The sequence below is a fragment of the Anoplophora glabripennis genome, unplaced genomic scaffold (genome assembly GCF_000390285.2).
Source record: "Anoplophora glabripennis isolate ALB-LARVAE unplaced genomic scaffold, Agla_2.0 scaffold178, whole genome shotgun sequence".
In the NCBI taxonomy this organism is placed as follows: Eukaryota; Metazoa; Arthropoda; class Insecta; order Coleoptera; family Cerambycidae; genus Anoplophora; species Anoplophora glabripennis.
The window spans coordinates 843,593-858,826 of record NW_019416348.1 but is presented as its reverse complement, the minus strand read 5'-3'; the positions used below and the strand labels follow the sequence as shown (position 1 = coordinate 858,826).

Below are 15,234 nucleotides of genomic sequence, written 5' to 3'. Positions count from 1 at the left end.
GGATAGGAAGATATGGTCCTATTTGTTGGCCAGCAAGGTCCCCTGACTTGTCGACGCTTGATTATTTCCTTTGGGGCTTCTTGAAAGAAAGAGTGTACAGAGAACCAGTGCAACACAATGTTGATTTCTTGAAAAGCAGGATAATTGAAGCTGCTGCCCAAGTAAATGAAGAAATGATACATTCGACCTACGCTGCAATTAGAAAAAGATTGGAGAGGTTTGTTGAACTTGGCGGACTTCATGTAGAATAGTTTTGTAGTGGCGCGTACATACTGATTTTGCCGTGTTCTCAAAATAAATGTTGGATTAATGTTTTTGAAGTTTTTGATCCCCCTGTATAAAAAATAAATTATTAATATGCAAACATGTGTATCTGTTTTTCAATAAAGCAATATTTTTTAAATAGAATGGCTTCTTCGAAAGTATTAAAAAATAAGTAGAGTCCTAGAATATCCCAGAATGTCGAGTATTAACTAAAAGGCCATGCTTTCATATTTAAACATAAAATTTAATTCCAAGCAACTTTTCCCTATTACTTTTTCACGTAGCGTTAAGATTTAAGGTACTTTACTCTTCACTGTTTTTACCTTTTCCAAACTTTTGAACATCCTGTACATTAAACTGAACAAATGACTATCTTGCCAAGGGTTTCTGAACAAGCAAAAATTTTTATGAAAAATGATTTTTTTTGACAATTGAAATTTTGTATCCATTTCATGTATAGGCAACCCGAACCGGGGACACCCTGTATATATTATATAAATTGAAATATAATTTCAATGTGTGTGTTTTCTTAGTGTATATTGTATTTTTAATTAAGCTGTAAATTGATCCATACAAACCCCTACTATCTTTTGTCTTACCTTGTACTGCCTCAGGAGTCGGTTCTATATTTACACACAAACTAGTACAATGCAATACACTTTGGAATTAATAGAGTTTGAAATTCAATAGTGTTTATTAAAAAATTTGTTATATGACTTTATACTTGAAAACTTAATAAACTCAAATTAGGAATACCTTTTTTTATGTAATATATTTTCGACAACAAAGAATATTTTACTTACAAAATTTGCCTTTTTCCTGCTTAGCTTACAAACAATATAAGGAATAATTATAAAAAAAAATTACTGTTGACTAATTTTATTTAATCTATGCAATACTGAGTACTTCTCCTTATATTTTTTGTTGCCTATCAGATAGGGATATCACTTATATCTTCACAGGAAAGAAAATAATTCAGACTAAAGTAAAATGACTGTTCATTTGACAGATTTTGTCAGAACTCGTGAAAATAGTGAAATATTTAAGTTACAAGTGATTGGATTATGCTTATTTCTATACAGGTAAGTCATGTGATTTATTATTTATACTTTGCAAAGATTTGATGTGAGAGAAAGCATGATTTATTGGTGATAGCTAACAATATTATAGTGCACTGTGTTTTAGGTACCTGATAGGTTGAAAGATTTGAAGTTTTCTTTGCTGGAAACTACGTAGAGGCCTTGCAGACTAATTATGGGGCCACTGGAAACTGCTTTGGAACTGCTTTATACTGCTGGTAGCGGAAAATTTTCATGAGATGACAAAATAACTTTCTCTGGACTCTGGCAAATTGTGGATTCAACTGGTGAGTGTTTAATTTTCTTTCTTGAACTGTTTTTTCTTGCCTTATTTTTAATTTTTCGGGGGCTGCCTCTTCACGCTGTACATCTTGCAAAACCCAAGCTGTAACCAATCAATATTTTTTTTTGTTTTTCTCATTCTTCCTGATTATTCTGTCCCTAGCTTTGCTTAAGGTCCATACACAGAATTTTTCAGTTTTTGGATGTCTTTTTCAAACACTTTTTCACAACACTACTTATAACTAATACATTTTTAACAAATGTACTTTTATTTTTATATACAATTCTATAAATTAATTAATAAAATATTATTTTTTTATGTTTTTTAGGTCATCTCCGGGTATTCTTGCAAAACCACCTTTAGATTTGACATTTGTGAAATTTATTATAAAATTTGACAGTTGATGAAAATTTTCTTGTTATGGTTTATGTTGGTTTGAGATATCTTCTTTAAGTTTACTTGTCTTCCAACGATATATAACCAGATTAATCTATAGACTTTAAACTTTCATTCGATATAANCCTCAGATAGCATGCATCGCCCATACATTAAGGCCTCAGGCGATTTAGGGCACCAGTATATCTGACGCCTTAATGTCAACCCTGTTTTCTTCGTATGTATCAACATTATTTAGGTTTAGTTGACTGTGCGTGAAGCTCCCATTAAAGTTGCATAAGGTTAAATATTATAGTTTTCTTTTATTCAAGAGTTAGAGTTCTAATAGGCCGATACAAAAAAAAATACATGAAGTGGTAATGTTAGAAATATGATCAAAATTGTATATTTTAGTTCACGATTCTGCCGCTTGATGGAGAATTGTAGTATACGTTTACTGTATATTTTATCCGAATCAAGCATATTACAAACTCAATTGATGTGGCAACATTGCATGCCGTACAGCCAGCTATTGGGATGCATTATATTTACAATGCTTATCTTGGTTGACCCTTACTCTTCTACTAAATGCGCGCTAAATACAAAACGCTATTATTTCTTACGTAATGAAGATTTATTTATATCATTTAATATAGATTCCGCTTTACTTTTTTTATCTTAACTTTTTTAACTTTATATTTCACTATGGAATTTTGCCTAGTTATATTGAAATTTCAATGTCCGTTAAAATTGCCAAACAGGCGTCAATATTGAGGCATAATTAAATCGGTGAGTGGAAGAAGGGTATCTTAAAGTTGTCCCTTAAGTCTTAAAATATAAATTTTCAGAAAACGAATATAACTCATTAATTTGCAAACGAATCAGAATACGTAATCCACAGATGATTTATACCCATGGTCCTAAGAAATAATGAGAGCATATCCAAATTTTTGTGACTGCAAAAAACAATACTACAATCAACAATTTATTCTTAACTTACATCCCTTCTTCACTCATTTGAATTATTTTGTCAATGACATCACAAGACCACACAACACAGCCAGGATTGGGAAGGTGCTAAATGATAGATTTACTACCCAATTTACTACCGTAGCAAATGTAATTTACTACATTGACAATTTCTTTCTTTTATATTGAGATAATTTTTTTTTTATTTAATCGCAGTGACCTTGATTATTAATATTAAGAGCCTAAATTTGGCGATAGTGTACATTAAGAGCTATATTTTCATGCTCTACATTAACATTAAGGTGAATTCAACTATTTTATTGCAAAAAAGAAGATAGCGACGATGCGTTCTATTACTAGGTCTAGCGAACGCGTGGGGAGAGCGAGGCGGAGCATGCGCTCTACGCGCCTGTAATCCAGACGGTATCTGTTTCAAAAAGCCATATTTGGGTGAATCGTATATCCACGGAGATTTTTGGATTTTTGGCTTTCAAATATCACTAGAAATGAAAATTTTTCTATGCGCATAAAAAAAACGTGGGCTTAATTTTTGGCGGCACAATATGTTAAAAAAATTCGAAAAATGTCATATTTTTCTTCCTATTTAATTATGTATCTTTTCAAGAGTTGATTTTAGGCGAAAATGGAAGAGGAAAAAATGTTTGCAATTAAATTTTTTACAAAACATGTCTAGTTACAAATCGAATGAATCATGATTATTATGGTAAAAATCGAAAAAATCGCAAAAATAGGGTTAAAAAACAATACTTTTTAGGGAATTTTTTTGGGGTATTTAAATTGGGTATAGGACCTTTATACTTGGCTCAAAAAAACTTCATGTTATGTAGAATTATCACACCAAATTTCATCAAAATCGGTTCGATAGATTTTGCATAATAATTTTGCAATCCAGATTTTGAAAAAAAATTTGCAAATTTTCAAAATTTTGCACAGCAAAAACCAAGGCCCTTAGATACTTGAAAATTTAATCACATATAGAAGGGCTCTCAAGCTTTCAAACTTTTTTTGAAAAATTCGAATCCGTCAATTAGGAGAGCTCTGGCGCTTGTTTAAACATTGGTCGAATTTTTGTACTTATAAACAATTAGAACTTTGTGAATATTCAATCAAATCAAATTTTTTAAAGCAGGTTTTAAAAGTTCTTGGAAAGACGCTTCTTTAAAAAAAAACAGATCGATTGATCAATTAGTTACGTAGTTATAGCCGTCATTTACACTAAATGTACTGGGACATCCGGGCTAATTTTTCGAAAAATACCTTTGGTATTCCGAGTACTTACCAGGTCTAAGATTACAATACTTTTCTTCATTGGCAACCTACTTTAAAACGTGTTTAAAGTTATTTATGCAAGCGAGAAATTCAATAAAATCGTACGGGTGGTGGTGGTGGGGGAAGCAGAGAGCGCGGCCGCTTCGGCCTGCTCGAAATTGAATCGGCTATAACTACGTAACTAATTGATCAATCGATCTGTTTTTTTTTAAAGAAGCGTCTTTCCAAGAACTTTTAAAACCTGCTTTAAAAAATTTGATTTGATTGAATATTCACAAAGTTCTAATTGTTTATAAGTACAAAAATTCGACCAATGTTTAAACAAGCGCCAGAGCTCTCCTAATTGACGGATTCGAATTTTTCAAAAAAAGTTTGAAAGCTTGAGAGCCCTTCTATATGTGATTAAATTTTCAAGTATCTAAGGGCCTTGGTTTTTGCTGTGCAAAATTTTGAAAATTTGCAAATTTTTTTTCAAAATCTGGATTGTAAAATTATTATGCAAAATCTATAGAACCGATTTTGATGAAATTTGGTGTGATAATTCTACATAACATGAAGTTTTTTTGAGCCAAGTATAAAGGTCCTATACCCAATTTAAATACCCCAAAAAAATCCCTAAAAAGTATTGTTTTTTAACCTCATTTTTGTGATTTTTTCGATTTTTACAATAATAATCATTATTCATTCGATTTGTAACTAGACATGTTTTGAAAAAAACTTAATTGCAAACATTTTTTTCCTCTTCCATTTTCACCTAAAATCAACTCTTGAAAAGATACATAATTAAATTGGAAGAAAAATATAACATTTTTCGAATTTTTTTAACATATTGTGCCGCCAAAAGTTAAGCCCACGTTTTTTTTTATGCGCACAGAAAAATTTTCATTTCTAGTTATATTTGAAAGCCAAAAAGCCAAAAATCTCCGTGAATATACGATTCACCCAAACGAAAACAGATACCACCGAGTCTACTAGTAGCGCGCAGGAAAATGATCGAGCGGCTTCAAATCGATGGAGCTGGAAAAATTAGCCATATCTCGGTTAATAATAATGAACCTATCAAGATGATTCTTTTTTTAATTTGTGGTAGCGCGAAAATTCATGAACATTGATGCTATGATATTAACATTATTTCAACTCGAGATTTAATTTTTTATTTAGTCTCGCTCTTCCCACTCGTTCGCTAGACCGAGTAATAGAACGCATCGCCGCTATCTTCTTTTTTGCAATTAAATAGTTGAATTCACCTTAATGTTAATGTAGGACATGAAAATATAGCTCTTAATGTATACTTTCTCCAAATTTCACGGCTCTTAATCATTAAGGCCACTGCGATTAAATAAAAAAAAATGTCTCTGCTTCTAAGCAACTAATACAACTACAGACGTTAGTATTTTGTTTTATAATAACTACCTATCATAACAATTTAATAAATATTAACATTTTTCAGTCATTTCAGAACAAATTAAATTTGAAAAATTAAATTCTCAGTAAATGCCTATATCAATACAACTATTTAGGTACAAAAACAACTAATGATCGAAACTCTACAACGCCTTTGAGCTTGGGAAAAATCAATTGAAAATAGCATCTTAGATACCAAATTCCGCCAACGCAAAACTAATGAAGCTTTCGGGCTGAAATTTTTACCACTTATTAAGGGTACAAAAAGTCAAAAAATCCTGAATTATAAGTGTCTGCGATGAAAATTGCATTAATTATTATTAGCAATTGAAGAAAACGGCCATTTTCGACCATTTTTGAGCTCTTGCGCATAAACAAATTATCGGAATTTAATCGGACTTGTCTTATTTTACAGATTTTAATACCTACCTTTTTTGTATAAACCTTTTTTCTCTATGAATAACAGTTTTTTACGCGAGTCAAAAAACCACTTTTCCATAAATTTGACCATTGTTTTAACAAAGTTTCCCAACTAGTCTCGAGTTGATTTTTTGATATTTTGTTTATAACACGTTTCTGAACAATATTCCGCAAAAAAACTTCTAATAGTANATTGTTATATATATATATACAAAAAAAAACTACCTTAATTTATACGTTTGTATAAGAATTTATATAATTAAAAATTATAATTTAATTAAATTATAATTTTATATCATATTAATTAAATCTTAATATATTCTATATATATATATATATATATCCTACTATCTTTAGCGCCTCAGATAGCATGCATCGCCCATACATTAAGGCCTCAGGCGATTTAGGGCACCAGTATATCTGACGCCTTAATGTCAACCCTGTTTTCTTCGTATGTATCAACATTATTTAGGTTTAGTTGACTGTGCGTGAAGCTCCCATTAAAGTTGCATAAGGTTAAATATTACAGTTTTCTTTAATTCAAGAGTTAGAGTTCCAATAGGCTGATACAAAAAAATTTACATGAGGTGGTAATGTTAGGAATATGATCAAAATTGTATATTTTAGTTCACGATTCTGCCGCTTGATGGAGAATTGTAGTATTCGTTTACTGTATATTTTATCCGAATCAAGCATATTACAAACTCAATCGATGTGGCAACATTGCTTGCCGTACAGCCAGCTATTGGGATGCATTATATTTACAATGCTTATCTTGGTTGACTCGTACTCTTCTACTAAATGCGAGCTAAATACAAAACGCTATTATTTCTTACTTAAAGTAGATTTATTTATATCATTTAATATTGATTCCGCTTTACTTTTTTTATCTTAACTTTTTTAACTTTATATTTCACTATGGAATTTTGCCTTTTACCACAGTTATATTGAAATCTCAATGTCCGTTAAAATTGCCAAACAGGCGTCAATATTGAGGCATAATTAAATCGGTGAGTGGAAGAAGGGTATCTTAAAGTCGTCTCTTTAGTCTTAAAATATAAATTTTCAGAAAACGAATATAACTCATTAATTTGCAAACGAATCAGAATACGACTTGGTAATCCACAGATGATTTATACCCATGGTCTTAAGAAATGATGAGAGCATATCCAAAATTTTTGTGACAGCAAAAACAATATTACAATCAAAAATTAATTCTTAACTTACATCCCTTTTTCACTCATTTCAATTATTTTGCCAATGACATCACAAGACCTCACACCACAGCCAGGATTGGGAAGGTGCTAAATGATAACATTTACTACCGAATTTACTACCGTAGCAAATGTAATTTACTACATTGACAATTTCCTTCTTTTATACTACATTGACTACAATTTATTTTTTTTCTTGTTAATCATTGTATTTTTAGTGCTCACTGCTTTAAATATAAATTTAATCAAAGAAAAGGAAACTGATCTGGAGTCCTGGGGGACACCGACCTCCATGGGACGGGTTGTGGAAAGGATGTTTTGGATTTGGATGCGGAATTTTCGGTTACAGAGAGAGATTGGTTGATTGAGCCTTTTGCATCAGTAGGCCCTCATGCCAGACCATATAGAAGGTTTTTGCGACATCCAGAAGGATGAACTGCCTCCTGTTGAAGGCCCCCGTGACATGCTCGGTGAGGTGTAGGATTTGGAGTTCGCTGGAGTGGTTAGGGCGGAAGGCGAACTATTTGCGTCACTTTCCCATCTCTGACCACAGTAGATGATAAGACAGAGACAGAATAAGGAACGAACAACTGAACAACATTGAACAAAGGGTCAAAGAGAGATCAGAGAATAAAATAATCACATCAATACTACAGAACAGAACATAGACAAACTATACATCTTGGAAATATAAATTAGGAATTAGATGACAGGCTTGTAACGATTCAGTGAACCACAGCAATAATTGGGGTCAACATCGGTTAGAAATAATATCTCCTGATTGAGTCAGCTTTGATGTTAAAATATGCACGGAGAAAATTTTATGCCTATGCTTAGCTTAATATTCGTAACTAAGTGCCAGTTGTACGAATGTTGTTCATCAAAAGTTCAACTGAACTGTGCTCAAAATCCAAGGTTACAATTTTTATAACAATCCTAACCTTGGATTTTGATCAGAGCTCAGTTAAACTTTTGGTGAACCACGTTTATACAACTAGCTCTATGAGCCGATTGTACCAGCTGAGTTCAGCAAAAGTTCAAGAATTCCGTTTAATATCCAGTGTTACGATTGTTTCAACAATTATTGTAGTTTGTAGGTTACAGCAAAGTTCAGTTTAATTTTCATTGAACCAATTTGGCAAAACTGGCTCTACATTTAATCTTTCTCAGATATGTATTACAATTGGTTATTTACTGTATTTTCGTATTATTCATGAATGAAATAAAGTATGAATGAAGTGAATGAAATAAAGTATATTAAAAAAAGTAAGTTAAACTACACATTTAAATGCAAGCATGCAGCCATCTTTGTTTTATTATTTTTTTGCGTATATATTTTGAATAAATACTTTTAATTTTAACCAGTTCTTATTATTAAACACTTGAGGATGGTTTCTAATAAGTTCTTCACACTCATGCCTTTTAGGAGGTTGCGAATTTTGTATATGCTTCCGGAAAAATGTCTTAGCTAATTGTTTTTGTTCAGCAGTCCAAGGGATCAATACTCTTTTGTTTGATTTCTTTTGTAGCCGAGGTTCCGTACTGACAATTTTATTTATATTATCAGTAGCTTCATTTATGTTGGCCTCAACTGCAGTATCAGCGTCAAGTAAATCTATTTCACCATCCATATCACTATCACCACCATTCGTTTCTTCTAATAAGTCTTCTTCCATATTTAATTCAATTTCTTCTCAACTCTTTCCTTTATAATCACCGGCCTTACCTTTCTCCATTAGTAACAGGAGCTTAGATAGCTTTGCTGTCTGATAAATATCATCAGGAAGTCTATAGGAACCCCGATGAACACCAGGCGTGTGCCCCATGAATGTGGCCAGTTGTTCAATGTCACCGTCGGTCATATTGAAAATTTGTGTCAATGTAGCTAAGTGTTTTCTTAGCCGTGTCGAAGTTATAGCATTGGGGTTTTTAGCACCGCATATGTTTGCATATTTGTTTAAAATCTTATACCCACTAATTTCGGTCACAGAATTTGCTTTTGCAAATAAATATAAATTTTCCTTGGGAACAAAATTCGATCTGCATTCAAGCATCACATCAATATTCTTTTGAACATCTAAGCTAAATAGTACTGGGACTCCTCTGCATCTTTTTCCCCTAATCACCACACGTTTTAGAGTTTTTAACAGAATACGTTCCGATGGTGTTACAATGTATTCAAATTCTTCATATTGTGCTTTTTCATTACCACAATTTAAAAACGTATGAAGCAACATTCTTTGAAGTTCCCCAGGACGTTTCCTGTTAAGTAAAATAACTCGGCAATATATTGTATCAACCAGAATGTTATAAGCAGAAATATCTTTGTTGGTGATTTGAAGTCGTTCGACAGCTTTCGCAGCAGATTCTAGTAGATAATCTCTTAATATTTTTAAGTCATTGGCCAATGGAACAATCGTTACTTTGTTCCACCTGTTTAAATTTAGATTACTAGCAGCTTGGCTTGAAATTTCAAATCTCCAATTTGCTGTAAACAAATGGATCATTGTTCTAAGTTGAGCTTCTGCTTCTGCACCTGGGACAGTCTCATATTGTTCGCTTTTTCTAAGAACGAAATTTATAGCTATATCGCAGCATTGTTTGAATGAATTTACTATATTCATTGCAAATGAGGGTGCTCCGAAAACTTCTGTTTCCAAATTGTATCCAGCCACCGTTTGTGTTGCTTGAACAAACAGATCGAAGTATTTAGGTTGTAACGCTTGAAAAAATGACTTTATTGACGGTTCCATTTTTTTTAATTCAATAAGAATCTTCGCCAGTTCTCTCATTTTACGTGATGTGACAGTAGCAAAATGTTTTTCTCTATGACATCTTAGATATCGTGCACCAAACGAACAAATTAAACTATCTGATTTTGCTTCCAAAGATACTTTGTCTCCCCGCATACGTGGAAATACTTCTCTTTTTAGCCTTTCATCAGTTCTAATGTTATTTATTAATTTATTTTGCCCTTCAGTTTGTGCCCTTCCACTTCTCCTTTCGCCACAGTTTTTTCTATGTCTATACAGCAGTTTTGAAGAGAAAAAACCAAGACAGTTGTCACAGGGCAATATAGGGGCATTTGGAATTTGAGCTTTGCGTACCCTCCTTGGACAATTATTTGCCGTTTTTAGAAAGTTTCCTTTATTTCTCAATTTAGTCAATAGGCGTCTTCTTTCCAAACACTTTGGTGACATAGAGCTTAATTTGATGACATCAAGTTCCAAGGAGTGATTATTTATAACATGCCTTGCAAAGTTTAATACATCGGTTTCACAGTAGTAGCAAAAATTTTTGAGTTTTGAACCTTTTCTTGTTGAATTTTTAGTAGAAGTTGGCCCATCGTCACTAAAATTGTTTAGTATTTCTCCGCTAGTAGTTAGCTCATAATTTTTGCTCATTTCGTAAACTCTTGCCCTAGTCTCATTATTACCAACATTGTTTAATGCGTCTCTACACGTAGTACTGCCTGACATATGGTCCGAATCATTTTCTAATACCTCAGCCTTTAACTTTTCAGCTTTATCATTATCAACATTGTTTGGAATATCTCTGCAAGGAGTACTGCTAGACACATGGTTATCTAAATTTAGATCATTATCTGAATTATAGTTGTGGAAGGATAACGGAGTATAGATATTGAAATCAGGAGGGCTATCTTCCAGCACAGAGGAAGATACCTGGAATTTAAACAAATTGTTAGTGAAATTTACAAAATAGTTTTGAATAAACTAACCTCTGTGTCAGATGGAATATAGGAAGAATCACCAGAACAGGCAAATGGATCACTTGGAGTAAAAGATATCTGCAAAGATGTAAATAATACATTAATTAACATAATAAAGCAAACTCTATTACTCACCTCAGATCTCTCATCGACAGAGTTGCAGTCGGATATTACTTTTTTTGGTGGTGAATGTTGGACGTTAAGAACTGTATTTAATTTTTCACTCTAAAACAATTAAAATAAAGTTGCAACAGTTAATTTTAATTTATGGTAAGTATCAAATGAATAAACATGAAATTAATGCAAGATTTAATAAAGCTTCTACAATTAAGGATAGCATGAATCGCGTTACATTCGTTTATTGGATATTTTTCACCATTTTGTAACTTTTTAGATATTATTAGAATTCTACAATTAGCCCCCTAAATATAATTTTATATCTGCACTTTTACAGCAATTTTCTCATCATCGAGTTTTTTAAATTCTTGATAAATATGATTTCAAACAAAAAAGTGTCTCCTATTGCGAAGAATTAATTTATTTGAAATTGGCTAAAGACTTAACTTTTATTTATCCAGATGAATATAGAAAAACGTTATTTTAAGAAGTTACTTATAATGCGGTGATAGAGATGTTTTAAAATCTTATGAGCTTTGACCTTCATATGCGCAGAAACATAATTCCGACCGTCGCCTAAATTATTCTACGTCCTAAAAACATTACACCTATTATTCACAGTCTCTCTCGAGCTCTAGCATAAACAAGCCTTTGATCCGATTACAAATATTATAATAAAATGCCCTATTCTTTATTATTTTAATTTAAACAATAAAAATATATATAACGAACGTTCGCCAGTTGACTTTATTGATGCNTTGTAATAATGTTTTAATTTTGACGCAACAACTTATTGAGTTATGTATGACCAAGTAATAGTAATAGTTAATAATAATAAATGTTTTATTATAACGCGTGGTGGTAACAGTTTAAATAACTAGATGGATTTCGCAGGGTCTAATGACACTTACAGTGTACGATAGTTCAATAAACAAAGAAATATAAATAAATAATTTAGATAAATTACGAACGAATACACTGAAGATGAATTTTTCGAGACAAAACGTCTGAATCTGGTTCGGGCTGAGGCAGTACAGCATTGGGGGTCATGAAGGCTTGCAAAAAATATACTCAAATTTCTAGGGTCGTATTTAAAAAAATAAAGTTGATGATGGACCTGAAGAGACGAAACGTTACATGTAAAAATTGATTATGCCGTTCGATAGAGGGCAAAAAGTGGCTATGAGAAAGTGCTCACCTCAAACAAGGTTGAAATGAAACAAAAACGGATTTCCAAAATTTCGTTTTTTTTCAAATATTTCGAAAACTAATCATGTTAGNTAATTCACATTAGTTCTAGAAATTTCTATCTAATATAATTATTATAGAGATTAGATTGTCTTCTATTTGCAGAATGCTGCATCAAAAATTAAGATGACCTTTTATACAGGGTGTCACCTAACGAATGTTACATACTTCAATACGACCCTAGAAATTTTATTAATTTTTTGCAAGCCTTCATGACCCCCAATACTATACTGCCTCAGCCAGAGGATTCAGACGAATTGTCTCGAAAAATTAATCTTCAATATATTCGTTCCAAATTTATCAAATTTTTTTATTTAGATTTCTTTGTTATTGAGTATTGAGTATTGAGTTATCGTATACTGTAAGTGCCGCTAGACCCTGTGAAATCCATCTAGTTATTTAAACTATTACCACCACGCTTTAAAATAAAACATAATTATAGTTTTATTCCCGTGTCCATAGTTATTTCTAAGCTTCTCGAGTGCTCAAAATTCAAACAAATTCCGATCTATTTTTTTCAGGATATTCATACAAATACATTTGACATGCTCTTTCACAGTTGCGGTTACAGATATAATAAATTCCGATATTATTAAGCTGATCTTCATTTTCAACCTTTGCCAAAACGAAAATGTTTTTATAAACATTTACTGAATTTTTTTAAAGAATAATGTTCAGTTGGCGTTTTTGGTTGTTCATATTCATTTTTAAGGATTAATTTGTCATAATAAAATTAAAATTGTAATAATGTTTTAATTTTGACGCAACAACTTATTGAGTTATGTATGACCAAGTAATAGTAATAGTTAATAATAATAAATGTTTTATTATAACGCGTGGTGGTAACAGTTTAAATAACTAGATGGATTTCGCAGGGTCTAATGACACTTACAGTGTACGATAGTTCAATAAACAAAGAAATATAAATAAATAATTTAGATAAATTACGAACGAATACACTGAAGATGAATTTTTCGAGACAAAACGTCTGAATCTGGTTCGGGCTGAGGCAGTACAGCATTGGGGGTCATGAAGGCTTGCAAAAAATATACTCAAATTTCTAGGGTCGTATTTAAAAAAATAAAGTTGATGATGGACCTGAAGAGACGAAACGTTACATGTAAAAATTGATTATGCCGTTCGATAGAGGGCAAAAAGTGGCTATGAGAAAGTGCTCACCTCAAACAAGGTTGAAATGAAACAAAAACGGATTTCCAAAATTTCGTTTTTTTTCAAATATTTCGAAAACTAATCATGTTAGCCTTGATTTTTTAGAGGCATAATGTTGGTCCCCTGATTACGCAACTTTGCCCCCATTTAAACTACTTCCTATCTCTTACAGTTGTCGAGATCCCTGTAGTGAGAAGCGAATTTGTAACAGGCTGTATATCTTCATAATCAAGCATAATTTCGACTATTGATAGGTATACATTTTTTGTGTAGAATAAAATTCTTCACCTATTTCTGATATTGCGTGTAAAAATTTAAACGTACAAAAAAGTTACAGAAGAATATCCACAAAGGATTGTAGTAAAATGAACGCCCTNACGTCCACAAAACGGTTTCCTTTCATCGGCAAATGCATTTTTACGAAAAGGTAAAAGTCGCACGGTGCCAAATCAGGTGGGAGTGGGTGACAGTTAAAATGTGATTTTAGTCAAAAAATCCATGCATTATCGTGCAGCAAACATCAAGTTCCTTCTGCGCGATATTTTGAATACGACGAATATGACACACCAAACACTTCAAAACACCAAAACAGATTTGTGCATTAACGGTTTGGCCCGCTGGAACTTTGTGGACAATGCCCTTGAAATCGTAAAAGCAAATCAACATTGTTTTTACTTTTGACTTCTCCAGACGAGATTTTTTGGGTTTTGGCTCGTCTGGCGCCTTCCACTCTGCAGTTTGGTGCCTTGGTTTCTGGATCATATTGAAAACACCACGTTTCATCACCGATCACAATGTTGTATAGAAAAATTTTAGCCTCGTTGATGATGTCCTTCGAATGTTGATTTCTGAGCAATGTTTGGTCGTCAGTCAACTTGTACGGAACAAACCCTGCACAAACTTTTCGATAGTTCATATATTTAGCCAATATGCGATAAATTGTTGTTTTTGTGATGCATGAATTTCAATAATGATTTTCACTGATCTTTATCCACGGAATAAACAATCATTACCATGATTGGTTCATCAATTCAAACGTTTCGGAAAAAGTTTTACTAAGTTTAAAACAAAACTTAATATTAGCTCTTTGTTCGATGCTCATTTTTGTATCGATGACACAAGCATACTGTTACTTCAAACGCAATAACTCCGTTTCTTTGTGTCCAAATTTCATGAAATTTAGATAGTCCATAAACATACATGTTTTTAAGTAATGGTAAGATATAACCTACAGAGCATTATGTCATATATATGTTTTTATAGAAATAAATGGAAAACATTGGAAGTGGGAATAAATGGGAAAAACCAGTATAAACGGCAATAAGCCGGAATAAATCAGAATAAGTCGGGATAAATCGGAATATGAATGGAATATCTCGGAATGTTAGAATAAACGAAAATATTCCAATAAACTGGAACGGCTAGTGGATCACCAAACGATAATTATTGTTCATTCACAAAAAACGGCATTCTTTAGTTTTCTCATAATTGCCAAAAATCATACTTAAAACCGGAAAAGCAGCAGTTTCTTTTTGGACACAGACCAACATACGAGTTGATGCACCATATTTGTGGGGCTCATTTTACAGAGACTCTACTAAACCTTGCAACCTTCAGTTTCGGATAAACACCAGATAGCCATCCCTAAAATCTAAAAATCAGCTGAAATTC

At 32.3% G+C, this 15,234-nt stretch overlaps 1 protein-coding gene across 1 annotated transcript in view; it reads left to right on the top strand.

Moving 5' to 3' along the window:
* The first annotated feature begins 14,763 nt into the window (after window positions 1-14,763).
* Window positions 14,764-15,234, top strand: part of LOC108904912 (putative mediator of RNA polymerase II transcription subunit 26) — a 31,488-nt gene continuing 31,017 nt past the window's right edge. Inside the window, exon 1 of the mRNA XM_023454194.1 lies at window positions 14,764-14,779. Coding sequence (XP_023309962.1) covers window positions 14,764-14,779 — 16 coding nt within the window. The remainder of the gene's footprint in view (window positions 14,780-15,234) is intronic.